Source organism: Macaca nemestrina, chromosome 1 (genome assembly GCF_043159975.1).
Source record: "Macaca nemestrina isolate mMacNem1 chromosome 1, mMacNem.hap1, whole genome shotgun sequence".
In the NCBI taxonomy this organism is placed as follows: Eukaryota; Metazoa; Chordata; class Mammalia; order Primates; family Cercopithecidae; genus Macaca; species Macaca nemestrina.
The window spans coordinates 227809663-227837313 of record NC_092125.1 but is presented as its reverse complement, the minus strand read 5'-3'; the positions used below and the strand labels follow the sequence as shown (position 1 = coordinate 227837313).

Sequence of the window (27651 nt, the reverse complement as noted above, 5' to 3'; positions counted from 1 at the left end):
GGCCCCGAATAGGCAAATCCATGGGGACAGAGGGTAGATTAGGGGTTCCCTAGGGATAAGGGATTAGCAGGATATGGGAATGACCACTAATGCGTACAGGGTCTCTTTCTAGGAGTAATGATAACATTCTGAAATTGATGGCAACAGTGGTTGCACAACTCTGTGAATATACAAAAAAAAAATCAACAACTTGTAGACTTTATTTCTGAGACAGAGTCTCACTTTGTCACCCAGGCTGGAGTACACGGATGCAATCTCAGCTCACTGCAGCCTCCATCTCCCCAGGCTCAGGTGATCCTCCTACTTTAGCCTCCCAAGTAGCTGGGATGACAGGCACATGTTACCACACTGGCTAATATTTTTGTAGATGGGGTCTCGCTATGTTGCCCAGGCTGGTCACAAAGTCCTGGACTGAAGCAGTTTGCCCACCTCACCTCCCAAAGTGCTGGGATGACAGGCATGCTACTGAGCCAGGCCAGCACACTTTACATAGGTGGAATGTGTGGTGTGTGGATCATCCTCAGTACAGCTGTTATATAAACAAAGACTCTCTGAAAGCGTACTGGAGAATACTTGGGCTGCAGGTGTCTGATTTTACTCAGTCTCTCTTATTTGATGAACCAGTACTGTGCACATGCTGGTCCCCCACCCCCAGTTCTCATCCCCGGTACAACACATATATTAAATTATTTCCATTTTTAGCTTTTTTTTTTTTTTTTTTTTTTTTTGAGACGGAGTCTTGCACTGTCCCCCAGGCTGAAGTACACTGGCGTGATCTTGGCTCACCACAACATCTGCCTCTTAGGTTCAAGCGATTCTCGTGCCTCAGCCTCCCAAGTAGCTGGGACTACAGGCACGTGCCACTATGTCCAGCTAATTTTTTATATTTTTAGTAGCGACGGGGTTTCACCATGTTGTCCAGACCGGTCTTGAACTTCTGACCTCATGATCCACCCACTTCGGCCTCCCAAAATTCTGGGATTACAGGCGTGAGCCACCGCGCCCAGCCATAACTTTTTAATTTATTTTTTATTTTCTTGTAGAGATGGGGTCTTGCTATATTGCCCAGGCTGGTCTTGAGCTAAAGTGATCCTCCTGCTTCACCCTCCCAAAGTGTGGGGATTATAGGAGTAAAGTAGGTCACCGCTCCTGGCTCTTATTTCACTTAAAAACTTAAATTGTACCTTTTCTTAGGTTGAACTACATGAAATTGCCAATAGTCAACCATATTTAACTTACAAAAGCAGCAAAGTGATATTAACCAACTTAATACCTATTAGAAATTTTAGAAAGTTAGGTACATTCACCCTAGGACACAGAATGATTTTTTTTTTTTTTTTTGGACACAGAGTCTCGCTCTGTCACCAAGATTGGAGCACAGTGGTGAAATCTCAGCTCACTGCAACCTCCACCTTCCAGGTTCAAGCTATTCTCCTTCCTCCACCTCCGCAGTAGCTGGGATTACAGATGTGTACCACCACACCCAGCTAATTTTTGTATTTTTAGTAGGGACAGGGTTTTGCCATGTTGTCCAGGCTGGTCTCAAACTCCTGACCTCAGGTTATCTGCCTACCTGGGCCTCCCAAAGTGTTGGGATTATAGGCGTGAGCCACTGCACTCAGCCAAGGACACAGAATGATTCCTAAAAAATCCAGACAGAGGCAGAAAACCAGATTCCATCCCACAAGCGAAAACCAGGCTCGTACAGAGTCACATTTAGGGTGGGAATCAAATGCCCATAGCATCCAGCAGGTGAAGCTGGAAAGAGTAGAATTAGTGGGGGCCCCGGGCAGAGGCCAGCGAGGGCCCCCTGCTGCTCAACTCCTGCCTAGTCCCCCCCACGGGGACACCATTCTTCAAGAAACATATCCACCTAATGAGAGGCACGCATCTTGTGGGCATCGGACTCTACCGACTGGAGAAAAAGATGAGCAACTGGGGAGACGTGAACACTGATTGGGTATTCAACGAGACTAAGGGCTTGTAAGTGTGTTTGGGAGGATGTGATAGCACTATTGTGGGTGTTCAAGGTAAGAAGTTATCTTTCAGATATAGTATCTGAGATCTGCTTCAAAACACTGCAGTGGGAAAGAGGTGAGGCAGGAATGGGCAGGTGTTGCCCACTGCTGGTGCCGGGACACGAATACCCAGGGGCTTGAGATGCTCTACACTCTGTTTTTTGTGTATATCTGAGCATTCCCAAAATAAAAAGCTAAAACAGAGACATGGGTGTTACTGATGAAAGCATTATGTTTCTATTAGCATGACTTTTCTCACAGGAGCTAAAAGAAGATGCTACTAAATGAGGTAGAACAGGTGAGGGGAGGAGGGACCAGATTCACATTCACTGCACTTCTGCCTGTCCTTTCAAAGACCTGGCGCATCTGTTCGGCTCAACCTGTGCTGAGGGCATCAGCATCCCCGTCTTTCTTTTTCTTTTTGAGAAGGAGTCTCTCTCTGTCTCCCAGGCTGGAGTGCAGTGGTGCAACCTCGGCTCACTGCAACCTCTGCCTCCCAGGTTCAAGCGATTCTCCTGCGTCAGCCTCCTGAGTAGCTGGGATTACAGGAGCTTGTCGCCACGCCCGGCTAATTTTTGTATTTTTAGTGGAGACGGGGTTTCACCATGTTGGCCAGGCTGGTCTCAAACTCCTGACCTCAAGTGATCCACCTGCCTCGGTCTCCCAAAGTGCTGGGATTACAGGTGTGAGCCACTGCGCCCAGCTGCGTCTCCATTTTTCAATCAGCATCCCCATTTTCAAATGAACAACGGAGGCCCTAAGTCACACAGAGGTCCGATTCTAAAGAAAGAACGCAGGTGAAATACTGGGAAAACAGCTGTTTGGCTGGGGGAAAGAATCCTAGGCACCAGATTTTCTCCCTCAAGCAAATAAGATGCCACTCCATGTGCCAGGCAGGGCAGAGCTCCTCTGGGCTTCGGGCGGCTTGGCTCTCACAGTTCTGCAAGGTGGTTTTACATTGTTATTGGAAATAGAAGGTGCAGCTTGGCTAAGCCACCACCAGGCTGTCCTGGTCTCTCCCCCATGGCAAGGGGCCTCCATAAAGGCCCAGCAAGCCCAGGCCTCACAGGGTAGAGGATGGTCAGACCAGGTCCCTAGCCCAGGACGGCAAGGAAGTGAAAACACAAAACAGAATAGGATCATCCATATGTCAATATCGAGGGCTTCCTTGGAGGGGGAAGCCTCAGCTTCTGAATTGACCACACTCACCTGTGAGCGTGCCCCCCACCACAGTGTGGTTCAGGATCAGAGTCTGGGATGAGGCCTGGTATGAATCCCCCTGCCCCATCACCCATGCTTGAGGGGCTTGAGTCCCTCTGTTCCTGTCTAGAGCGTGTGAGTCACTGCCACAGCCTGGCTGGGAGTGAGTCCCCATCACCTCCGCCACTGCTGGCTGGGTGACCTTGGGCAGGCAGGTTGCCCTCCCTGAGCTGTGGGCTCTGTGTCTGTCAGGCAGAGGAGGTGATGGCGCCCATAGGCAAGGTGACTGAGGAGCAAACGGGATGGCCATGCGGCTGCTCAGTAATGGCAGCTGCTATCATGGGACGTGGGGATTTGGTGGACATCTGTTGAGCTGAACACTAATTTAATTTAGGGCTTTGGGGACAGATCTGAGGTTTGGAGGCTGAACAGAAAAGGAAAGAAAAATGAAATAGCTCAGAACACCAGGTCACGTGTGGCTGAACACCCACACACTTGGCTCAGGTGGGCAAAGGAGGGATCCAGAGGACAGTCGGCCTCCCCTCACCACGCACCACACGCAGAGGGCAGAGAGGCCCACGCGGCCACCTCCTGACTAGGTACTAGGTCATGGCTTCCCAGAGCGAGAGCGACAGCGAGGGAGAGACAGCGAGTGTGTGTGTGTGTGTGTGTGTGGCCAGAGAGAAAGAGAGCGAGTGTGAGAGTGTGTGTGTGTGTGTGTGTGGCCAGAGAGACAGAGAGCAAGAGAGCGAGTGTGAGAGAGAGTGTGTGTGTGTAAGGGGCTTGGTAGCGGCAGAGCTGGAGCCCACAGACTGAGTTATTCTAGGTTGATCTGCCTCATAAAGAAACTGACTTGTGACCACAACAGCTGGACTAGTGGCCCCATGCACACACACAGCCAGCACAGGTGTGCCATGGAATCCCACGGCATTTCCCACAGACCAACTCTGAATACGGAATACTGCTCTGGGCAGTCAACAGAAGCTCTGTCAGCCTCTGATGGGGGCCAGGACCAGCCGCATTTGCCATGAAACGCTGGCCATTTATATTCAGAAAATGGCAACCTGGTGATGAAGTGACAGCAGCTGAGCACAGGAATGATGACGAGCCACATGAGGACCGTGTGTGCTGGGGGGACACATTGTTAGCTGGAGTACTTGAGAAGTTTATCACCAAATGTGCATTACATGGAGCCTTCCTCCGGGGAGATAGGTCGCCGGCCAGCAGCTAGTCAGGGTCCTCCTAGGAACCAAAGAGCCAGGGACAAGTAGAAGTTTTTGAGAGAGAAACGAAGAAAGGAAGGGACACCGAAGCCTAGCATCAGGAGCCAGGACAGCACGCAGACACAGGGTCCTGATGCTGCTGGGTGGGGGCCACGAGCTGGACGCTGAGGGCAGCGGCTGGCATTGCTGGGGAAGCTGGTGCCAGGCGCGGCCCAGCATGTCACACAGAGGAACTCGGCTGCAAGGTCAGTGCCATGAACCGTGAACTTTGTCTGTTCACTGAGGCAGCCTGAGTGCATGATGCACAGCTGGCACCCTCCCCTCTGCACAAACACAGAATCTCACCGGACCCCACCCGATCCTGTGATGCACGGCCAGCCCCTCTCCACAAACATGGAATCTCACCAGACAGCACCTGTTCCTGACACGTGGCCGGCCCCTCTCCACAAACACAGAATGACCAACACAGGGTCTCACTGGACTGCACCTGATGAGGCAGGAGCCTCCCTGTCTCCATTCTATAAACCACGCAACAGATACATGGAGAGTTGCGCTTCCAAAGTCACACTGCTAGGGGTAGGATGGGCCCGGACCTGACCTTGGGCCACCAGAGGCAATGCCATGCTGCCTCCCCATCCTGTCCGGTGACATCGCGTCCGGAGTGGAATTCTTCCCAAGATGACTGCAGTCACAGACCCAGAGTGCCCAGTGCTGGTCACCAGCTGGTGTCATCAACTCAGGGTGGTTTAGCTGTGGGTGAAGGAGGAGGGAAAGGAAGGGTTCGTGTTGGAATTAATGTTCAGAAGTTAGGAAGTGCCTACAATTAACCCCTTGTTCATCCATCCTGGAGAGCAGAATGAGAGAATAAATGGAAGGAGTTGTAGTCAGCTTCTTCAAACCGGGGTTTGCCCCATTTATCCAAAAGGCTAGCTTGTTGGTATAAGACTCCACAAGGGACCCCATGTTACTGAAAACCTCACAGGATCCAAAGCACGTGACAGCCAACCCCGAGGGGAAGATGTGAGCAGCTGTTGAGTGCCTGGTGCGTGAATACCCACTTCACCACCCCCATGCTCCTGCAGGCTCCACACGGCACCCCCAGACCACACTGTGTGGTGTGACACGGACGCCTGCACTGGGTGGGGACCTGCCTCATTGTCCCTATGTCCCTGACCCAACACGGAGCTGGCATCTGGTGCTCAGGAAATGGTTGCTGAATGAATGAATCAATGAATGAATGAATGCAGGCTGACTAACAGGTCATGATCAGCCCAAGCAAGCTACCGCAGCCGCAAAGTATGGGGCTCCTTCAGACAACAATCTGGGTCAAGAATTAGTCACAGATGAGGGTGGGAAAAGCTCATCCAGTCCCAGAAACCCCAAAGCCAGGTGAGCTTGATGACCGGCCAGAAAACCAAGCCCACATTCAAAATGATCTTGCTGTGTGAGCTGGCCAGTGACATTTATGGGGACAGCCTCCTCCAGCCCCAGCAGCCAGCACACACGCAGCGGCCTGGGAAACCATGCAGAGTTTAGATCAGCTGCAGACCTGCTATGAAACAACTTTATACCAATGACGGAAAAGGCCAAGACTGGTGGATGGAGTCAATGCTATTCTAGGGCCCAGGCCAGGGTGGCTGTCATAATCCCACCACGTATGTCTATTATCAGATTATACCCTATACCTGGAGTTTTATTCTAAGGACCAGGAGCAGTGACTCACAAGCAGTGGGAAATCCTGACTTTGACAGACAAGGAGATCTTCCAAGACCTGGGCTGGCCTCACGGACACTGGCCAGGGGAGCAGGCAGGAGGGCTCTGAGCTCCCAAAGGATCTCACCTGGAAGGATCTTTGTCCACTTCAGGTCACCTGCACCTCCCAGAGAAGTCATAGTAGGATCCTGGGCCAGCTCAAGGCCAACTTTACGACTCATGAGATAAGCTTTCTCAGGGAAACGATTAGAACGGTCTAAAAATCAAGCGTTTGACAGACTGGATGAAGAAAATGTGGCACATATACACCATGGAATACTACGCAGCCATAAAAAAGGATGAGTTTGTGTCCTTTGTGGGACATGGACACAGCTGGACACCATCATTCTCAGCAAACTATCGCAAGAACAGAAAACCAAATACCGCATGTTCTCACTCACAGGTGGGAATTGAACAATGAGATCACTTGGATACAGGAAGGGGAACATCACACACCGGGTCCTATTATGGGGAGGGGGTAGGGGGGAGGGATAGCATTAGGACATATACCTAATGTAAATGACGAGTTAATGGGTGCAGCACACCAACATGGCGCATGTATACATATGTAACAAACCTGCATGTTGTGCACATGTACCCTAGAACTTAAAGTATAATAATAAAAATTAAAAATAAAAAATCAAGCATTTGGCCTTGCAACAGTGAAGGCTCCCAGTCCCTGCAGGTGTTGAGGCAGAGGCAGCCGGAGCAGAGGCGGAAGTAGAAACCCACCCGAGAAGACGGACCTGGTGAGAAACAATGCCTCAGCCTACAGCCACCCCAGTCTGTGTTTTCACAAACGCACTTTTTAGTGGCGATCCAGTGGGCTTGAGAAAAACATAGAAAAACCACGGTCTGTGTGTCAGCTGAACTCTGCTGGCTACTTAGAGGGAAGGAAAGTGATCTCATAAAAACTGAGACTCTAATCAACCACTGTTAATCACAAGCCCTCCGCTCCCTCCTATTGGCGAGGCACAGCCCTGGGCATCTTGTTGTAGGGCCTGGTGCCGAGCCTGCTGGTTACTTGCCACCAAGAGAAAGTGATGAGGTCGGATGGTCCCTGCCGAAGTGAGATCATTAGAAAGCCACGTGCCCATCGCGGCCTGCGTGTCAAGACTGCTACCACCCAGTACCTGTGTCTGTGACAGCACACACAAGACACTACAATCAATGTGTTAATTGAAAAAACTAAATTTTAAGAAAATAACCCAGAAAAACACAGTGCCTGTTTCACAACTGCCTTTCCTGCCACCACTGCCCACCTGGGCCCCTGCCTTGCCAGAGGGAGCCACCCGCCCTCTGGCACCGGAAGTCACCGTCTCCCTTTCACTTTCTTCTGCTGTATTTAAGATATCAAGTGCCCGAGTTTTCTCCAAGATGCTTCTTTCCAGGTTCCTACTGAAAAGCCTCATCAATTTCCCCCACTGCAGGCACAACGGGTGCTGCCAACGTTGGAAAATAACTTTGGCACATTACAGTCCACCGCGGGCCGTCCTCATCTCCCAAGATCTGTAATTTAAAAGATGACAACAAAATTGTAGAACCCACTGTCCTTGGAGCTGCATTTGTTTCAAGAATTACGTGGAAAAAAACAAGACTTTCTTGGCCACTAATGTATACACGTTAGATACCAAAGATATTTTTATAATTGTAACATTTAACTGCTTACAGGTTTTTGTTTTGCGTCTTTTTTTTTTTTTTTTTTTTTTTTAGTATTGATCTGTCAACTGGTTTAAAAATAGAGGCTTCATTTTCTTCTCCCAAGGCCTGGATCGTGACTGGGTCAGGCTTGCCTGCAAATCCAAGGCAGCAGTTCACAGCTCGGAGGCCGTGTGCCGCTGTCTGCTCCGTGGGCAGCAAGCTGAGATGCCCCCATTTCTATATTTAATCCCAACTGACGGAGCGTGGGCGCCAGCCTCCTATATTAAGAAAATGATAGTAACTTCATCTTGTTTTAAATACCCTACCCTTTAGTAATTACAAGAGTTCTGAAAAGATCCAGTTGAGTAAGAGCCTACGAGACAGTCCTGGCCTCTCCCTCCCAGGTCCTGTAACCTGCCTCTCTGTGGCTGGGACCACGGACAGAGGAATATTCACTAAGTGGTTCCCAGATGTCTGGGAGCATCACAGACCCAGGGAGAAGGGCCAAAAGCTGCCCACGTCCATTTATTCTTCACACTCTATAGAGTCTGAAACAGGGAAGGGGGGAGGTCTTGACTGCTTCCTGATGTTTTGAGTATCCACGCTTCACTTTCAAAATAAGGAAGCAGAGAAAGGGTAGATGGATTTTGCATCCCAACTGCCATGGAGGCCCAAGCAAGAGGAGGCTGCAGCAACACACGAGCCCCCAGGCCCACCCCTGGGAAGGATAGGCCAGTGAGAGGCTGCGGCCGCAGCCTGGAGTCTACCAAAGCAAGGTCACTTTCTGGAAGGGCCAGAAATTTTGGTGGGGTGTCAGTTTCCTTCCAAGAGTCCAGGTGTCGCTCCTGTTTAAGAGTTTGTGTTCAGCCGGGCGCGGTGGCTCAAGCCTGTAATCCCAGCACTTTGGGAGGCCGAGATGGGTGGATCACGAGGTCAGGAGATCGAGACCATCCTGGCTAACCCGGTGAAACCCCGACTCTACTAAAAAATACAAAAAACTAGCCGGGCGAGGTGGCGGGCACCTGTAGTCCCAGCTACTCGTGAGGCTGAGGCAGGAGAATGGCGTGAACCCGGGAGGCGGAGCTTGCAGTGAGCTGAGATCCGGCCACTGCATTTCAGCCTGGGCAACAGAGCGAGACTCTGTCTCAAAAAAAAAAAAAGAGTTTGTGTTCATCACTTGAAACAGGGAAATGCTCTCAGTAGGTAACTGCCACGCATGCCCCTAGCAACCACAGCTAAAGAGAGAAGCACAGGCTGGATAACGTGGCACCAAAAGAAAAAGAAAAGAAAAAATCCCTCACCCGACCCATACACAGGTAGAGAAGGATGTTCTTATGGTTCACTGCATGACCTCAACCAAATACTCTGTATTTCTGGAAAGGGGTCGGTGCCCCATGATTTGAGAGGGATGATGTGCTGGCCACCAGGTACCCGGCTGAGAGGAGGACCCAGCGTGGGCAGAACAAAGTGAGTTCCTGGGACAGGTGCCCGTAGGATGCCTGGACTGGGGCAGCATGAACCCCACACCCAGTCAAGGAGGGAGGGGCCCAGGTTTTCAGGGTTGACACCATCTCGGCGTTCAAGTTCACCAGTCCCGACGTCCCGCTCCCCTGCTAAGTATCAGGATGGACATGAAGCTGTTCTTTGGAGCTCCAGAATGTTGTGGAGAACGACATTTTCAAACACCAAGATCCTAGAAGGCGAGTACTAGAAGGAATCTAGCTGCAGCCTATGCCACTCAGCTTCACAAGGAAGAAAGCGACGTCCCAGAGTGTTTGCTTGTTCACCTCCTGACCCCCCTAGACCAGAAGTTCCTCAAGAGTAGGGAACGTGCCCTCTTTGTCCACCTCTTTCCTTCCTTCCCCCACCGCTGAGGGTCTGGTGCATTGTGTCCTACGCAGCAGCGGGGGCTCCAGTCAAACAAGGTCACAGAATTGGAAAAGAGCAACTGAGCCCTCTTTCGCATTTTTCAGTGAAAGTCAACTCCTCCTGCAGGTGTAAAAGACTGTTTTTTCACAACTGCCCCAAGAAGACCAAGTGAACAAGAGCGTCTTGGTGAAGGCCTCACTTGCGCCCCCTGCCATGTTTTCTCTTCCCTCTCTTTCCTCTGCCTCCTCCTACAGTCTCAGGCTAAGCTGTGCTGTCCCCTGGCCTCAAGACCCCCAGCAGCGTTGTTTGGCTTCCTGGTAGCTAGACACCCGCATGGATGTTTGTCGCAGGAGGTCCGACTCCCAACTGACCAGCAGGGCTGTATCTTGTTCACAGCTTCCCTGGTGGAGCACGGAGGGGCTCGGCACACAGGAGGCGCCTGGTCACTGGTTCTCGAGATAGAGAGTGGTCATTACGTGTGCCCCATGTGCAGCGCATGCGCAGACTCGCACGCTCTGTATAGCGCATGCGCAGCCTCGCATGCTCCTCTGGGTGGGGCTGACTGCGCGGGGCCAGCACACTCCGCAGTCCTTCCCACGCAGGACCATCATTCTTCCCAGGCCAGTCATTCAGCTACTGAGTGCTGACTCCATTCCAGGCCCTGCGCTAAGTGGGAACGCAACAGTGAACAGACACAGGTCCCCACCTGTGTCTACTTTCATTCTGGGGTGCAGAGGCCATAGGAAAGTGTCAGGAGTGATGGTGCTTTGGAATAAAAAGTAAGCAGAGGCAGTCTAATTTATACAGGGTTCTCATGAGAGGTCTCTTTCCTTTTCTGTAGAGACCTGAAGAAAAACACAGACAGCCTTGCCGTTGGAGGGAACAGCAACCAGACAGAGGGAATGGCAACAGGCGGAGGGAACAGCAACAGGCAGAGGGAACTGCAACAGGCATTGGACCACGACCAGGCAGAGGGAACTGCAACAGGCATTGGACCACGACCAGGCAGAGGGAACTGCAACAGGAGGAGGGAACTGCAACCAGGCAGAGGGAACCGCAACAGGCAGAAGGAACAGCCACAGGCGGAGTGAACTGTGACAGGGCAGAGGGAACTACAACAGGGCAGAGGGAACTACAACAGGGCAGAAGGAACTACAGCCAGGCAGAGGGAACCACAACCAGGCAGAGGGAACTGCAACAGGCAGAAGGAACAGCAACAGGCAGAGGGAACCACCACCAGGCAGAGGGAACTATAACTGGGCAGAGGGAACTACAACAGGGCAGAGGGAACCACAACCGGGTAGGGGAAACCGCAACAGGCAGAAGGAACAGCAACAGGCAGAGGAAACCACGACCAGGCAGAGGGAACAGCAACAGATGGAGGGAACCGCAACCAGGCAGAGGAAACTGCAACAGGCAGAAGGAATAGCCACAGGTGGAGGGAACAGCGACCAGGCAGAGGGAATGACAACATGGCAGAGGGAACTGCAATAGGCAGAAGGAACAGCAACAGGCAGAGGCAACCGCAAGCAGGTGGAGGGAACCGCGACCAGGCAGAGAGAACCGCAACAGGTAGAGGGAAGCGCAACCAGGTGGAGGGAACAGTGATCTGGTGAAGGGAACAGCGACTGGACGGAAGGTACAGCGACTGGGCGGAGGGAGCAGCGACCGGGCAGAGGGCTCTCAGCACAGCCAGTACATCTCCCCAGACCCTCCTAGACTCTCATAGCTGGCAGGGTCAGTGGCTCTTTCACCCAGGCTGGAGTGCAGTGGCGCAATCTCGGCTCACTGCAAACTCTGCCTCCCGGGTTCACGCCATTCTCCTGCCTCAGCCTCCCGAATAGCTGGGACTACATGCGCCCGCCACCATGCCCGGCTAATTTTTTATATTATTTAGTAGAGATGGGGTTTCACTGTGTTAGCCAGGATGGTCTTGATCTTCTGACCTCATGATCCACCCGCCTTGGCCTCCCAAAGTGCTGGGATTACAGGCATAAGCCACTATGCCTAGCCAGTGGCTCTTTACTATAGACTGAAGATAGCATAGAACAGAAAACCACTACGTCCTGGCCACTATTTTCTGCCATGACAGCACTCCCCACCAAGGCCGATCAACAGTCATGCTCACCCTGTCGGCTTTCATTTACTCCCTTGACCCAGCTGTGCACACTGTGACTTGGGGCTGGCAGAGCAGGCAAAACAGACCTGGTCTCCAGCCTGGGCAGCAGAGGCAGAGTCATCCCAGTTAAGAGGCTCAGTGATGACCTCACAACCCCATGCTGCAAACCAGGTGCCAGGGCAGTGCCCAGTAGGCTGCAACCAGAGGGTGCCTGGACTTGGACGGCACAGCAGAACAAGCTCTGATGGCCCAAACTTTACAGGTTCTGTGGTGTTTTAAAGACTTGGATTTGGGGGATTGCAGTAGGGGGCTGGGAGGACAGCTCCAAGATATGGGGAGAGGAGGGACCCAGAGTCGCAGACGGAGACATAAAGCCGGCCCGCTGCTGCCCTGAGTCCTCCGCAGATGGAGACATAAAGTCGGCCCGCTCCTGCCCTGAGTCCTTCCGCCTCCTTCCTGTGGGTGGATTTTATTTTTCTTTTCCAGTTCCAACGCTTAGGTATTTTTAATTTTTTCTTTTTAAGTAATAAGCTCAAAGTTTGTCACTTGTACTCAGAGAACATCTTTAGCTATCTCTCCCTGATTTTGATAGGAAGTAATCAGTTTTCATTATCGTCTACATAATCATAAGTCCAGATGTTACTTTTTCTTTGGCCGGCGGTTATTTGCAGAAGTGTTCAATTTCCAGGGGCTATGTTCTCATTAAGGAGGCTTAGGCTTAATGGGTCTCACTTTAGGGAACTTATAATTAAAATGCTCTTTGTGGTCAAGTGCATGATCCTATTTTGTAAACGCTCCCCCGGATATGAGAAAAAAGCTTGAGTTCTCCACGGAGCAGAACATTCTCTATGTCTGTAATAATAAAACTAATAAAGTAAATGTAATAAACGTTATGAAAGTAACTGATCTTTCTTAAATGCCTCCCATGTGCTGTCTTCCCTGTGTTATCTCGTTTATTTATAATCCCTGCGTTATCTCACTGGTGGGGAGGAGAGAGAGGCCCAGAGACTTTTGGTTAGGTGAGGGCTGCCGCAGGCCGCAGCCTCAGAGCACCGTTCACATCACCTTCAGAAGTCAGGAGTAGGACGGCTTGTGGGGAATCCAGAGGAAGGGCAGGTCCAAGGTGAAGCTGCCACAGGCTGCTGAAGCTTGGGAGTAACGACTGAGCTGGATATTAGAAAATCCGTCAGTTGCCACTTGGAGGCAGAAGCTGAGGCCGAGGGGTCAGGTGAGCTTGTGGGAGAAAAGGTGGGAAGAGGGCGAGGGCAGACCTTAGGGGCATACCCACACACTCAGGGGCAGGTGAAAGAGGAGGAGGCAGAGCCTCCAGAGAGCCCCAGGGTCCTCAACCTGGTGCGGGCAGAACCACTCAGGGCGCAATTAACATTCAGACGCCCGGGCCCATTCCCCAGCCACCCTGGTGCCCATCAGTGTGGGAGGACGAAGGACCTGGCAAGCATAATGGCCTGAAACCCTGTGAGGGGATCTCAGGGTGGCCAGGTCAGTGATGTCCAATGTTCTGGAGAGGTCCAGACATGGTGGAAGGACACGGTTGCTGGATTCATGGAGACAAACCCATGCTCTAGCTGTGTGTTTCTGAGGCCCCTGAATCATCAGAGCCACCCAGGGCACTTGTTGCTAAAAATACAGGTTTCTGGGCCCCAGCCCATCCCTGTTGCAGCAAAACCACCTGGAGAAGGGCCGGGGAATCTGTTTTTGTTGTTGTTGTTGTTTGAGACAGGGTCTTGCTCTGTTGCCCAGGCTGGATGGAGTGCAGGGGCGTGATCTTGGCTCACTGTAACCTCTACCTCCCAGGTTCAACTGATTCTCCTGCCTCAGCCTCCCAAGTAGCTGGGATTACAGGCGCCTGCCACTACACCTGGCTAAGTTTTGTATTTTTAGTAGAGACAAGATTTCATCATGATGGCCAGGCTGGTCTCAAACTCCTGACCTCAAGTTATCCACCTGCCTTGGCCTCCCAAAGTGCTGCAATTACAGGTGTGAGCCACTGCGTCCAGCCAGAATCTGCATTTTTAACGAGCTCTAAGATGGTTTCTGAGGCTCAGATGAGTTTAGGAAGCTCTATTGTGGCCCCACTTCCCTGCCACACGCTCCATCCTGTGCTTCCCAGTACCATGGGAGCCGAGCAAGCCCTCCCGATGAGGATGCCCACCTTGACTTCTGTCTCAGAGCAGAGTTAGTTTTTACTCAGAACCGATGTGATCAATAAACGCTGAGGTTCTTTTCTAAGCCAAAGAACAACCCGTGCCCTCCCTCCACTCCCCTCACGCTCTAAAGACCCCGATACAGGAACTGGAGAAGGAACCAGAACAACCAGGATCATCCCCCGGACAAGGGCCCTGTGAGGGCCACATCTAGGCTGAAATGAGAGAGACAGGCTGATGTACCCCAAATGTGCGGTGTTGGGGGGTGCCAGCTGGGCCAGTTCCCCAACAAAGCTGGTCCAGGCCAGGGCTGGAGTTGCCGCTGTCCGCAAGGTTCAATCTGCCCCTCATGGTATCTCAACTCCCTCCGTCCCCGGCTGTTAGGGTCTCTTGTGGTATCATTCAGGGAGGATCACAGTAACTAACTGTAAGAATGAGGTTCTTCTTCCGGCTTCTCAAAATAGCCCAAAATGGGTACTAGGCTGCTCACTTAAGGGTACCCAGGAAGATGACAAGACGGATTTCAGAACTGGGAAACTTGCTTGCTGAGCAGAAGGGAAACACACTCGTGGACCCGTGAGTCCAGGAGTGCCCCTTTCTCCCAGCTGGTTTTCCTTCCCAGGGTAGAACGTTCACTGCAGCAGTGCTGCCCCAGCCTGTCCCAGAGAATCCCCTGGGGAGCTTGGGAAACTACAGCTCCTGGACACCCCTCGCCCCCACCCCCAGGGTCTGGGTCACCTGTCGGGTGGGGTCTGGGTGTCTGTGGTTTTAAGAGTTCCCCAAGTGACCTTAATAGGCAGTAGAGATGAGGCCACAGGCTCAACCTCTCAGGGGAGGGGCCAACAGCATCACCTCAAGCACAGGAGACATACAAACCGGATCTGACAGAGAAGCGAGAAGAGGGCAGGATAGGGAGGAAGGGCTGGCTCTAAGCAAAAGGAGGCTGCATCTCCCTCGGTAGAGCTGGTGGCCCGGGAACGAGCCTGAGACAGAGTGGAAGGCTCCAAAGCTGACTACAGGATGGGTGGTTGCCAGGGGCCAGGGGAGATGGTTAATTAAAAAATTGAAAGAATGAATAAGCTCTACTATTTGATAGCACAGCAGGTGACCATAGTCAATAATAACTTAACTGTACATTTCAAAATAACTAAAAGAGTATAAGTGGATTGTTTGTTTGTTTTTTGTTTTTTTTTTTTTGAGACGGAGTCTCGCTGTGTCTCCCAGGCTGGAGTGCAGTGGCGTGATCTCGGCTCACTGCAAGCTCCGCCTCCCGGGTTCACGCCATTCTCCCGCCTCAGCCTCCCAAGTAGCTGAGACTACAGGCGCCCGCCACCACGCCCGGCTAGTTTTTTGTATTTTTAGTAGAGACGGGGTTTCACCATGTTAGCCAGGATGGTCTCGATCTCCTGACCTCGTGATCCACCCGCCTCGCCCTCCCAAAGTGCTGGGATTACAGGCTTGAGCCACCGTGCCCGGCCTAAGTGGATTGTTTGTAACACAAAAGATAAATGCTTGAAGAAATGGATACCCCATTCTCCATGATGTGCCCCTCCCCTCCCCTCCCTTCCCTTCCCCTCCCCTTCCCTTTCCTTTCTTTCACAGAGTCTCGCTTTGTCACCCAGGCTGGCTGGATTGGAGTGGCATGATCTTATCTCACTGTAACCTCCGCCTCCTGGGCACAAGTGATTCTCCTGCCTCTGCCTCCCAAGTAGCTGGGATTACAGGCACGCGCCACCACACCCAGCTAATTTTTGTATTTTTAGTAGAGATAGGGTTTTATCATGTTGGCCAGGCTGGTCTCGAACTCCTGACCTCAAGTGATCTGCCCACCCTGGCCTCCCAAAGTGCTGGGATTACAGGTGTGAGCCACCGTGCCTGGTCAGCGTACTAGTTTCATATTGTGTGCCTGTATCAAACCATCTCATGTACCCCATAAATATATATACCTACTATGTACCCACAAAAAAAATTTTTAAAGCTGTCCATGGATGGAATTCAAACTTTTAATTACACAAGAGGTGAGCCCACCTGCCAAAACTGCCTAGGAAGGGTGGCCTAGAGCGCAGATTGAGAGAGACATGGCACGGCCTGGTGGGGACTCCAGACCAGCAGCCTCAGCATCGCAAGGAGCAAGGGGGCAGTGCAAGTTCTTGGGCCCCTTCCAACCTACCAAACACTTGGGGTGACCCCAGTGAGCCAGAGGTGGAAAAGGATGTTACTTCACTTAGAAAAAACACCCAGAAACTGCAAACCACGTGATTTGCTATCCAGATAAACGGGTTCATAATAAAAAGTCCCTGGAAGATCAAGGATAGGCCAAGGGCTGAAGGCTGGAATGGGCAGGGAAGATCAGGACAGCAGACAGGTAGAGGTTGTGGCCAGAAAGTGGAGGGAAAATCTACAGTCCCTGGATTTCCCAGCAGAAACCTCAGATGCCAGAAGACATGGAACAAAGCCTCCCAAGGCCTGTAAGGAACGTTTCCCCTAGAACACCCTGCTCAGCCAGAAGTCGTTTCAGACATGCAAAGCGCGGGAAGATGACCCTCTAGGCCCCATGACAGAGACTATCCCTTCCGTCACTAGTCACTCCAATGTCTAACAGACGCATCCGACCAGCAGCACTCGCCCACCCACAGATGTGGCCCCATGAGGACATTGTGGCCAAAGGGGAGGGTGCAGTTTCCAACATGCCCTCCACCCCTTTGGGGCTGGATGCTGATAAAGAGACAGGCAACATGTGGCTCACCAAGAGGGTACCCCAGGGCTGGCAGAGCCACAGGGCAGCAGAAGCCTGGGTCCCCAGCACCACGGGGCTGCCAATTGGCCCTGGATCGCTCACAGCTGCATTGTTAGGTTAAAAAAAAGAAAAAGTCCTCTCTCTTGTTGAAGCCAAGTTGTTTGGGTGGCAGCTGAGCCTTTATTCGGCAGCTGAGCCTTTATTCCAGTTAATATATTGCCTTTCTTGGGAAGTCACTGGAGGACATGTTCCACCAAAACCAGCAAAGAGGAAAATTGAAGATCCATGAATCCTGGCATCCAACCCAGGCGAGTGGCAAAGGCCGTCCCAGGAGAACAGTTTAGAGCAGGCAAGGAATGAGCAACGTGGAGGAGGAGGACTGAAGGCGGAGCCCTCCAGGGAACATGGCAGGGAACAGTTCCGTGGCAGGCAGACTGTACTGAGAGCAGCTTACGGAGCTGCTGGAGGGCCCAAAGCAACCGTTGGCTATTGTAGTAACACAGTTTTAGGGAAAGTAATCACAGTACCTCACCTGATGAGCAGGGATGGGGCTCACGCATCTGAAACTTACACATCAAGAGACAGCAACAGAACCTCATGCTTAGGAAACAGAATCCTGAACCAGAAACAGCAGCTACCCCTGCAGGAGCAATGGGAGGAAGAGAGACCCACAAGCCCTCTGGATCGTTTCCATATAATACTTAAGTTTAAAATCATTAATTTAAAAATAAAAAATAAAGTACCGAGAAAAAGGCCAAGGTCTCCAAAAGTTGAGAAGTGAAGAATGCATGCTCAAGACTCCTGCACGGTCTGCCTGGAACGGGGCTACTGGCTGACCCCTGACCCCCAAGAACTTCCTTCTCCCGAGGTCTGAACCCCCACAGATATCTGCTGGGTCACCCCTTCAGTCTGTACAACCAAATGTGAGGGTAGGGGAGGGGAGAACAGGGAGGAAACTGGTCTTTTCTGGGCTGACCCTGAGCACTCTACGGAGGAGGGTGGGGGACCATGGAGTGACTCACTCAGGACTCAGGGAAGACAGAAACCAAAGCCAGGCTTGCCCTCTTCACATGCCCTTCAGCCCAGAACTGCACACACACCACCAACCCTCCTCCTCCTGCATGCGACGATGACTGTGCTCCACACCCTCCACGAGCCCTTCAACCCAGAATGGCAGAGACCCCACCAACCCTCCTCCCACACGGGATGATGACCCTCCACACCCTCGGGCTCACTCCCCAGATCTTTCCTATTCCCCTAACTAAAGACATGAGGTTCTGTCTGTGTAACCAGGAAAGCAGCAATGAGCTAGTGTCTGGTGGGAGCACTTCATTCTACCTGTGATTCCAGCCAGAACAGCTCCTCCCTTTCCAAGCCACCCTTCACGAGTTTATCACCACCCAGACCTGTGTGTAAAGTCCTCAAGACCAAGGCTAGCCAGCGTGTAGAAATCACAGAAAACGGGACTCTGGCACAGCTGTTCAAAGACACATGCACAGTCTAAAATTACAGAATAAAGGCCAAATTGGCATCCATTTCAACATTTTCTTCTGCAACTGGCATCTAGTGAGTTACAGTTTAGTGAAGATTTTGATTCAAATGATTTTAGATACCATTCTTGCCAACAGTACTCTATAGGAAAATCAATAAAATCACAGTTTGTGTTTTCAACATGGTGTTTATTTTATTCATTCGCTCCTGGTGAGTTACCAGGCCCTATGAGAGAAGGTTAAGCTTGGTAAAATTATTAGACAGATTTTTACAAACTGTGGGGACAAAATCCCTACTAAAATAGGCATTAAGTATTGTAAAGCCATTGTAAACACTTTTTTTTTTTTTTTTTTTTTTGTTGAGACAGAGTCTCGCTCTGCCGCCCAGGCTGGAGTGCAGTGGCCGGATCTCAGCTCACTGCAAGCTCCGCCTCCCGGGTTCACGCCATTCTCCTGCCTCAGCCTCCCGAGTAGCTGGGACTATAGGCGCCCGCCACCTCGCCCGGCTAGTTTTTTGTATTTTTAAAGTAGAGACAGGGTTTCACCATGTCAGCCAGGATGGTCTCGATCTCCTGACCTCGTGATTCGCCCGTCTCGGCCTCCCAAAGTGCTGGGATTACAGGCTTGAGCCACCGCGCCCGGCCTTTTTTTTTTTTTTAATGGAGTCTCGCTCTGTCACCCAGGCTAGAGTGCAGTGGTGCAAACTCGGCTCACTGCAACCTCCACCTCCTGGGTTCATGCCATTCTCCTGCCTCAGCCTTCCGAGTAGCTGGGACTACAGGCGCCCTCCACCACGCCCGGCTAATTTTTTGTATTTTTAGTAGAGACGGAGTTTCACTGTGTTAGCCAGGATGGTCTGGATCTCCTGACCTTATGATGTGCCCACCTTGGCCTCCCAATGTGCTGGGATTACAGGCTTGAGCCACCGCACCCGGCTTGTAAACACTTCTTAACATACATCTTAACATGTGCCTGTATCAGTGAAGCAGCTTAGATACCGTGAATGAACATGACATGCTGCACACTTCCAAGGGGCTTTTCCAGTGATTTCTCCCACTCCTGGCATCTCACGGAGGCCTTTCAGAACATAAAGAAAGACTGGGCTTAAAGGTATGGACTTTTCACCAAGTAGACAGTGACGACGAAAATGCCCCATTTAGTGAAGAACGTCTAACGTGTCGACAAAATAAAACTGGTGGCACAGAGTTTCACAAATTCCAGGCAGAATGGAGCTGTGTGAGTCTCAAACACAATACTCGGAAGTGGCAGAAGTCTGGACTTGGGACGGCCAGACTCAGAAGAGGGAGCTGCTGCCCACCCTGGAATTCGAGGGAGGACAGAGACATGGGGGCAATAAGGAGGGGAAACAGGAAATGCCTCCGAGGCGACAGCTGTTCTCGGGGCAGCAAGATACTCAGATTGTCACAATGCTCATAGGCCTGGAAGTGCTGTTATTCAGCGGCGCTTCCCTTGGTAAGACCATGGTTAATCAGATTTAAGAGCAGTGCAGCCACCGCTGAGTGGAAAGAGGAAAACAATCATGAAATAGGAAAAAGAAACACAAAAGGGGGTGAGTTTAAAAAAGAAACAAACTTTGGAAACGTATCTGACATCAGGGCTGGACGTGGTGGCTCACGCCTGTGATCCCAGCACTTTGGGAGGCCGAGGTGGGTGGATCACTTGAGGTCAGTAGTTTGAGACCAGCCTGGCCAACATAGTAAAACCCCATCTCTGCTTAAAATGCAAAAATTAGCCGAGTGGGGTGGCATGTGCCTGTAATCCCAGCTACTCCAGAAGCTGAGGCGGGAGAATCTCTTGAACCCGGGAGGCGCAGGATAAAGTGAGACAAGATCAGATCATGTCACTGAACTCTAGCCTGGGCAACAGAGCGAGACTGCATCTCATAGGCCCAGAACCCACTGCCCCAAACCTGAAAGCGATTGGTGCCTCTCATTCATGGAATAAGTATCTGCAAGGTATGCCTTTGACTCTCTGTGGGTGCTGGAGCCAACACAAAGAATACGATCCAGTCCCTGCTCCTGAGGTGTCCCTGGTAGAAATATCAATGTAGGCCGGGCGCGGTGGCTCAAGCCTGTAATCCCAGCACTTTGGGAGGCCGAGGTGGGCGGATCACAAGGTCAGGAGATCGAGACCACAGTGAAACCCCGTCTCTACTAAAAATACAAAAAATTAGCCGGGCGCGGTGGCGGGCGCCTGTAGTCCCAGCTACTCAGGAGGCTGAGGCAGGAGAATGGCGTGAACCCAGGAGGCGGAGCTTGCAGTGAGCCGAGATCGCGCCACTGCACTCCAGCCTGGGTGACAGAGCGAGACTCCGTCTCAAAAAAAAAAAAAAGAAATATCAATGTAAGCCAGCACAGAGTGGTGCCATTTGAGCTGGGTTTTGAAGGATAAATAGGAGTCTTCTGAACGGAGAAGAAAGGGGAACTTGGTGTTCCAGGCAATTAGAAATGACAGCATTGGCTGGGCGCAGTGGCTCATGCCTGTAATCCCACCATTTTGGGAGGCTGTGGTGGGTGGATCACAAAGTCAGGAGATCAAGACCATCCTGGCTAACAGGGTGAAACCCTGTCTCTACCAAAAATACAAAAAATTAGCCAGGCATGGTGGCAGCCACCTGTAGTCTCAGCTACACGGGAGGCTGAGGCAGGAGAATGGCATGAACCCAGGAGGTGGAGCTTGCAGTGAGCCAAGATTGCGCCACTGCCCTCCAGCCTGGGCGACAGAGCAAGACTCCGTCTCCAAAAAAAAAAAATAAATAAAAATAAATGACAGCATTGTGCAAAAGTGCCTGTTATGCCTCGGGACAGATGAATAGCTCAGTATAACCAGAACAGCTGTGCCCAACCTTCATTAACCACACAGCACCTTCACAACTTCTGCTCTTACTGATACTACTTCACTATGATCTTATCTCCTTGATGCTTTTCTTCAACCGACTTGTTTTTAAAAGTTTACTTTGGTCTTCTTCAAAATTACAGTAGCCATGAAATTATGGGTTTGATATGCTATCTACATTTTCTTTAAATCATGAAAAATAATTACACATTATTAAAGTAAAAAGTGTCCGTCTGTGAACCTAGAGCTAAATCCTCTTGCGTTCCAGCTATGTTTCCCAAACTCTGGGAAGCTGAGCGAGGAACTTTAAGGCCTGTGTTGCTTGAGAAGAGATCTGCATTTACTGGGAAAAAATAAATGCAAACATTAGAGGAAATACATTATTAACGAGTCACTGCCAGTGAGTCACAATGCTAGTCTCTGGGGACATCAGTGCCCTGGCAAGGCCCTGACCTAACCCTCAGCAGGCATTAAACATCTCACAACTAGAAGATCCCGAGGCTGCATGTGACCCTCCCCAGGGACGCAGTCATCCGTTTAACTTTTATCACCAATTTGAAAAACAGGCGCCAGTGTCTTTCTTTCTTTCTTTCTTTCTTTTTTTTTTTTTTGAGACGGCATCTCACTCTGTCGCTCAGGCTGGAGTGCAGTGGTATGATCTTGGCTCACTGCAACCTCTGCCTCCCAGGTTCAGGTGATTGTCCTGCCTCAGCCTCCTAAGTAGCTGGGACTACAGGCACACGCCACCACGCCTGGCTAATTTTTGTATTTCTAGTAGAGATGGGTTTTGCCATGTTGGCCAGGCTGGCCTCGAACTCCTGACCTCAGGTGATCCACCCATCTTGGTCTCCCAAAGTGCTGGGATTACAGGCGTGAGCAACTGCGCCCCACCCGCCAGCGTATTTCTGTGATTTATCGTTCAACCTTTTTTTTTGAGATAGGGTCTCATTCTGTAGCCCAGGCTGAAGCGTAGTGGCACGATCACGGCTCACTGCAACTTCGACCTGCTGGGCTCAAGCGATCCTCCCACCTCAGCCTCCCAGTAGCTGGGATCATAGGCACAGGCCACCACTCCTGGCTTATTATTTATTTTTTTGTAAAGATGGGGGTCTCCCTATGTTGCCCAAGCTAGTCTTGAACTCCTAAGCTCAGGCAATCCTCCTGCCTCCATCTCCCAAAGTGCTGGGATTACAGCCATGTGCCACTGCGCCTGGCCTATTGTGCAACTTCTTGAAAATCTAAATTTATACTTCACCAAACACAAGAGCCTCAACTGTATCAGACAGCAGCATGGCTCCCAGAGGAGCAACAACGAGCCAAGGGACAGGAATGGAGTGACCAGGGCACTTCCTTCTTACCTCCATGCACAAAGCCGTGCAGGGTGCAGTCTGAAGGCCCCACCAGGTGGATCAAGCTGGACTGGCTGTAGCTGACAGTGTTCGGCTCTGGAATTGCAAAGGAAAGAGATTAGTTACGGGGTAGACTGATTCCCACAGCCGAATGGTCTGACAATGCCCAAACCACCCTGAGGTCTGCATAGTCAGCGAAGGCGTCCAAAGCCAGTTCAGCTATGATTTCTCTTAAGGAAACCCATGGTCTCCAAACAGGCTACAGTTGGTGAAGGAGAGGTTTGTAAGGATTCATGACCCATTCTGTTAGTGGGCCATGACGAGACTCTCTGGGGCCATCAGTGCCCTGCAAGGCCCTGCCCAGGGGTAGCCACGAAACACCTCAAAGCTGTGAGTCCCAGGGCTCTGTGTGACCCTCTACCGGGCTCTAGTTAACCATCTGACTTGCATTTCCTACCAGAAGTGCCACAGTGTTTCTGTAATTTTCTCCACCGGCCTGAGAACACACAGCTGCCCAGGGTACAAGCTCTTCCCTCCGGCCAGCCCCCAACCCCATTCACTACTCTATCACCTCACTCTTGCAAGAGCCCCAAATACTTTGGAGGAGCTTCAGTCACCCAACACTGCACTGCTCCTGAAATATCTTTAAGAAGCTGCACTTAAGAAAAAAAGCAGATGAAATATAATGCCCAGTCTCTAGAAGGTAGACCTTTCTTTTTTCTTGAGACAAAGCCTCGCTCTATCGACTAGGTTGAAGTGCAGTGGCGCAATCTCAGCTCACTGAAGCCTCCGCCTCCTGGGTCCAAACAATTCTCGTGCCTCAGCCTCCCGAGTAGCTGGGATTGCAGGCACCCGCCACCACGCCCAGCTAGTTTTTGTATTTTCAGTAGAGACAGGGTTTCACCATGTTGGCCAGGCTGGTCTCGAACTCCTGACCTCAAGTGATCCGCCCGCCTCAGCCTCCCAAAGTGTTAGGATTACAGGCGTGAGCCACTGCGCCCAGCCCAATATATAATTTTTTTAAAAGCCAGTTATCCTTATTATTCTCTCTGTCTAACAAGAGAAAATGGAATTATCGTGAGCTCTTCGGATTCATAGCTGTCAGCTGTCCAGCTTTGACCGTGGAGGGACTATGTGGCCATATGGCTGTCCATTTTTAGGGTTTATGACAAAATTAGCCCTGCCTCGGACAAGTTCGAATGCCTGCCTCATCCCTGGCCCTTGGGCTGAAAACAGTGTTCACTTCCAAGCCTGGTGCAGCCCTTCCAGTGCAGATGGGGTCTTGGCAGGTCACCTAGCCCCTGGCTTCTGGGTTGGGATCCACCCTTCTGGGGTCAGGAAGTGCTCTGGCCAACCCCCAGGAAGATCCGCCCTGAGTCATCCACAAGGGTGCAAGGGCTGGTGAACATGGCCAGGCCAGGGGCTCGGCCCTGGGTCTGAAGCTCCTTCCACTTGATGTCTCTGGCCCTCTGGCCAGGCCCATAGTCCTGCTCCCGTAAGCAGTAGCTTGGGGGCTGAGGGCATGGGGGAAGCATGAGAGGATGGGGGAGGAAGGGAGGTTCTGGAGTTGGACTGCCTGGGTTTCAATCCCAGTTCTGCTGCCTTCGTGGGAATTTAACCTCCCTGTGCCTCAGTTTCCTCAGCTGGAACCAGAGATGGTGAAAGTGAAACTATCGGGTTGTGAAGATGACGTAAACACCTAACACACACGAAGCCCTGTAAACGGCTTGTCACACAGGACGGGATCCGAAAAGGAGAGTTTTGTGTTTACGGCTATGTAAACCTCGCCCACTGCTGTCCTGGGCGCCTGGTTCTGGCTCTTCACATCATTTTGAAACTGCAGGTTCACAGATGAGGCACTGTCAGTCAAGATCATAGTCACTGCTGCAGCAGATAAACCCTAAAACCCTAGTGGGTCACACAGTGAGGCTGATTTCTTGCTTAGGTAAAGTCCAAATCCGGCTTTCCTAGTGGGGTAGATTTCATCCAAACGGTGAAGATGTGGGGATTCAGGCCCCTCTGGTCCGGTAGCTCCATTACCCTTAATGGGTAGCTTTGAAGGTTACCTTGGAAGGGGACAGAGTTGGGGGAGGCTCACACACCTGAGGTTTCAATGGGTCAGGCCTGGAAGCAGCATTTCACTCTGCTCACACTCCAGACATGAGTGGTATTGTCACACCCGCTGCAGAGGAGGCAAGGCAACGTGGCCCTGCTGTGTGTGGAGACAGGCTTGGTCATCTCTGTTTGGTTCTGCCCCTCCAGTCACCAGATCCCTGTTGTATTCTTTGCACACGTAGAGCACCTCACCCTCAAGGACGACCACCTGAAACCCGATCCAGCCTCTGAGCTCACCTCAGAGCACAGCGGCTGGTCACATGTATGTAGTCTTCTCCATCGTGTTTAGATGCAATTTTTCATGTTCCTCCAGCCAATGAACTAAGAAAATGAGTTACCTGCACCTGCACCCTTTATACAGCAGCAGAAGAGCACACTCATTCAGCAAAGAAAAGAACACAGGAGCTACCCAGGAGCCCCTGGCCCAAGCAGAGGTGACTCCTGCTAGGGTCTGAGCTATGGCCATGGAGAAGGGTCTTTGGTTAGACCCTGATTCCACTCTTGGGGAGGAACTACATGGTCCTTGGTTCAGCCTCCTGGAAGGTTCTTCCCTGTTCGTTATCCACCATGGCCTCATTCAAGCGGGCACTGGGAAATAGGGCCCACAGCCCACCTCCTGCTCATCTAGGTTTGGGGAGGTTACTTTCAAGTTTAAACAGTCAAAAGCTTTTTTCCAGTTCAGGCAAGTTCAGTTTCCTCGTAAACTTAGTAGGCATCTGATTTGTCTGTCTCCAGTCAGTTCCATGTGATAGGAACCACACCCAACATTCTTTCCAAGTGTCATGCTCAAGCCTGGTATATTTTGTTACTTTTCCATCCCACTCCACTGCCTTTCTCACTCTCTCAAGACACACGTTGGTGGGTAAACCACACTTTAATCTGATTTTTGACACAAGGCTGAGTCTTTTTTTTTTTTTTGAGACAGAGTCTCGCTCTGTCGCCCAGGCTGGAGTGCAGTGGTACAATCTCGGCTCACTGCAAGCTCCGCCTCCCGGGTTCACGCCATTCTCCTGACTCAGCCTCCTGAGTAGCTGGGACTACAGGCATTCACCATTGTGCCCGGTTAATTTTTCGTATTTTTAGTAGAGACGGGCGGGTTTTCACCTCGATCTTAATCTCCTGACCTCGTGATGCGCCCACCTTGGCCTCCCAAAGTGCTGGGGTTACAGGCGTGAGCCACTGCACCCGGCCAAGTTTGAGTCTTAATGGGCTTTTGATTTCAGTCTCCTTCTGTTCCCAGGTCAATAAACAATAGGCCTTTCCAGTCCTTTCATGCTGCCAATTTCTGGCCTCTTCTCGGAGCCCCGCTCCTCATGGTATCATGGGTTTCAGGGTGTGCTAAATTCCCCTGAGGCCCAAGGTGCCCTTGGCAATTGCAGGCTGATTCTGGACACCCCCAGATCCTGGCAGGTCCACGCTGAAGCGGCAGGTGGGAGAACAGGCATCCCCTCCCTTGGGCCAAGCCACAGGTGGTGGGAACTGGCTGAGATGCAGGGACGTCGGGGCCTCCAGGGCCTCCTTCCCAGGAGCCTGGGCGCGTGGAGGAGTCTGTTGGTTGGCTTTGAGATGGCGCCCCTGCACGCCAGCTCCCAGAGGGGCCCAGATGCAAGGACCTCTTGACACATATTCAGGAGGGTGGGCTGGGTGGGGAGGTCCCCAGAATGTGGCTTCTTGGGAGGAGTTCCTCTACTCTGCTTCTGGCTCCATGACAGGCTACTTCTCCTACACACCCTGGCATGAGGGCAAGCCCAGGGCAGGAATGAGGAAACTCACATGGCAGCTAACGATGACCAGGAGAGAAGGCAGGGGAGCCAGTTTGAAATTCTGCGTGTGGAGTACCTGTGTGCTGGGGCTGCTGTAAGAGTGCCCACCAAACGCTGGGGCCTTAAACAGCAGAAATTCGTCTCAGCCCTGGAGGCTGGAAGTCCCAGGTCAAGGTGTCAGCAGGCTGGCTCTTCCTGAGGCCTCTCTGCTGGGCTTGTAGATGCCGCCTTCCCCCATGTCCTCACAGGGTTGTTCCTCTGTGTGTGTCTGTCCTAACCTCCTTTCTTGTAAAGACACCAGCCTACCCTAATGACCTTATTTTAACTTAATTACTTCTTTAAAGACCCTTTCTTTACATTCAGTGACATTCTGAGGCACTCAGGGTCAGGACCTCAACATATGATTTGTGGTGACACAATTTAGCAACCGTGACCCACAGGCACATCAAAGCCTTGGAAATGACACTGGGGCTGGGCACAGTGACTCATGCCTGTAATCCCAGCACTTTGGGAGGCTGAGGGGGGTGGATCACCTGAGGTCAGGAGTTTAAGACCAGCCTGGCCAACATGGCGAAACCCCTCTCTACCAAAAATACAAAAATTCGCCAGGCGTGGTGGCAGGTGCCTGTAGTCTCAGCTACTTGGGAGGCTGAGGCAGGAAAATCACTTGAACCAGGGAGGTGAAGTTTGCAGTGAGCTGAGATTGTGCCATTCCTCTCCAACCTGGGCAACAAGAGCAAAACTCTGTCTCAAAAGAGAAGAGAAGAGAAGAGAAGAGAAGAGAAGAGAAGAGAAGAGAAGAGAAGAGAAGAGAAGAGAAGAGAAGAGAAGAGAAGGAAAAGAAAAGAAGTGACACTGGACACTTATGAGACCCCAGATATCAACTTCTGGGTCAGGACCACCCTTCATCCCACCAGCTTTTTTGGCTGCTGAGAAACATTACTTGCCTAAGGCCAGACCTAGAAAGGACCTGTCTTCACCTGAAATGAGTCCCAGTCATTTCGTGGCCCAGTGGGCTGGCGTGTTCAACAGCCTGGGGCTTGTTAGGTAGGAATGAGCTACCCTTTCTGAGTGCCAGCTGTCCTGGGCAGGGAACAGATGTCTTGTCCCTGACCAGAAGGCCTTGGGGGCAGAGGGTGGGTATGCACGCCAGGCTAGTTTACACAGGTGTCTGCCCAGGAGATCCTGTGTGGGTTTTATCTTTATCCAGTGAGAAAAAGCAGTGTTGAGAAAGGTCTGACTTCTGGACGGGCATGGTGGCTCACGCCTGTAATCCCAACACTCTGGGAGGCTAAGGCAGGCGGATCGCCTGAGGCCAGGAGTTCGAGACCAGCTTGGCCATGATGGCGAAACC

The 27651-nt window shown here is 51.5% G+C and overlaps 1 protein-coding gene across 3 annotated transcripts in view; it reads right to left on the bottom strand.

Annotated features, from left to right (window-relative positions):
- Positions 1-27651, bottom strand: part of LOC105479612 (acyl-CoA thioesterase 7) — a 134530-nt gene that overhangs the window by 33073 nt on the left and 73806 nt on the right. For all 3 annotated transcript variants that reach the window (XM_071067355.1, XM_011737664.2, XM_011737681.3), the window contains exon 6: positions 22429-22515. In XM_071067355.1, coding sequence (XP_070923456.1) covers positions 22429-22515 — 87 coding nt within the window. The remainder of the gene's footprint in view (positions 1-22428; positions 22516-27651) is intronic.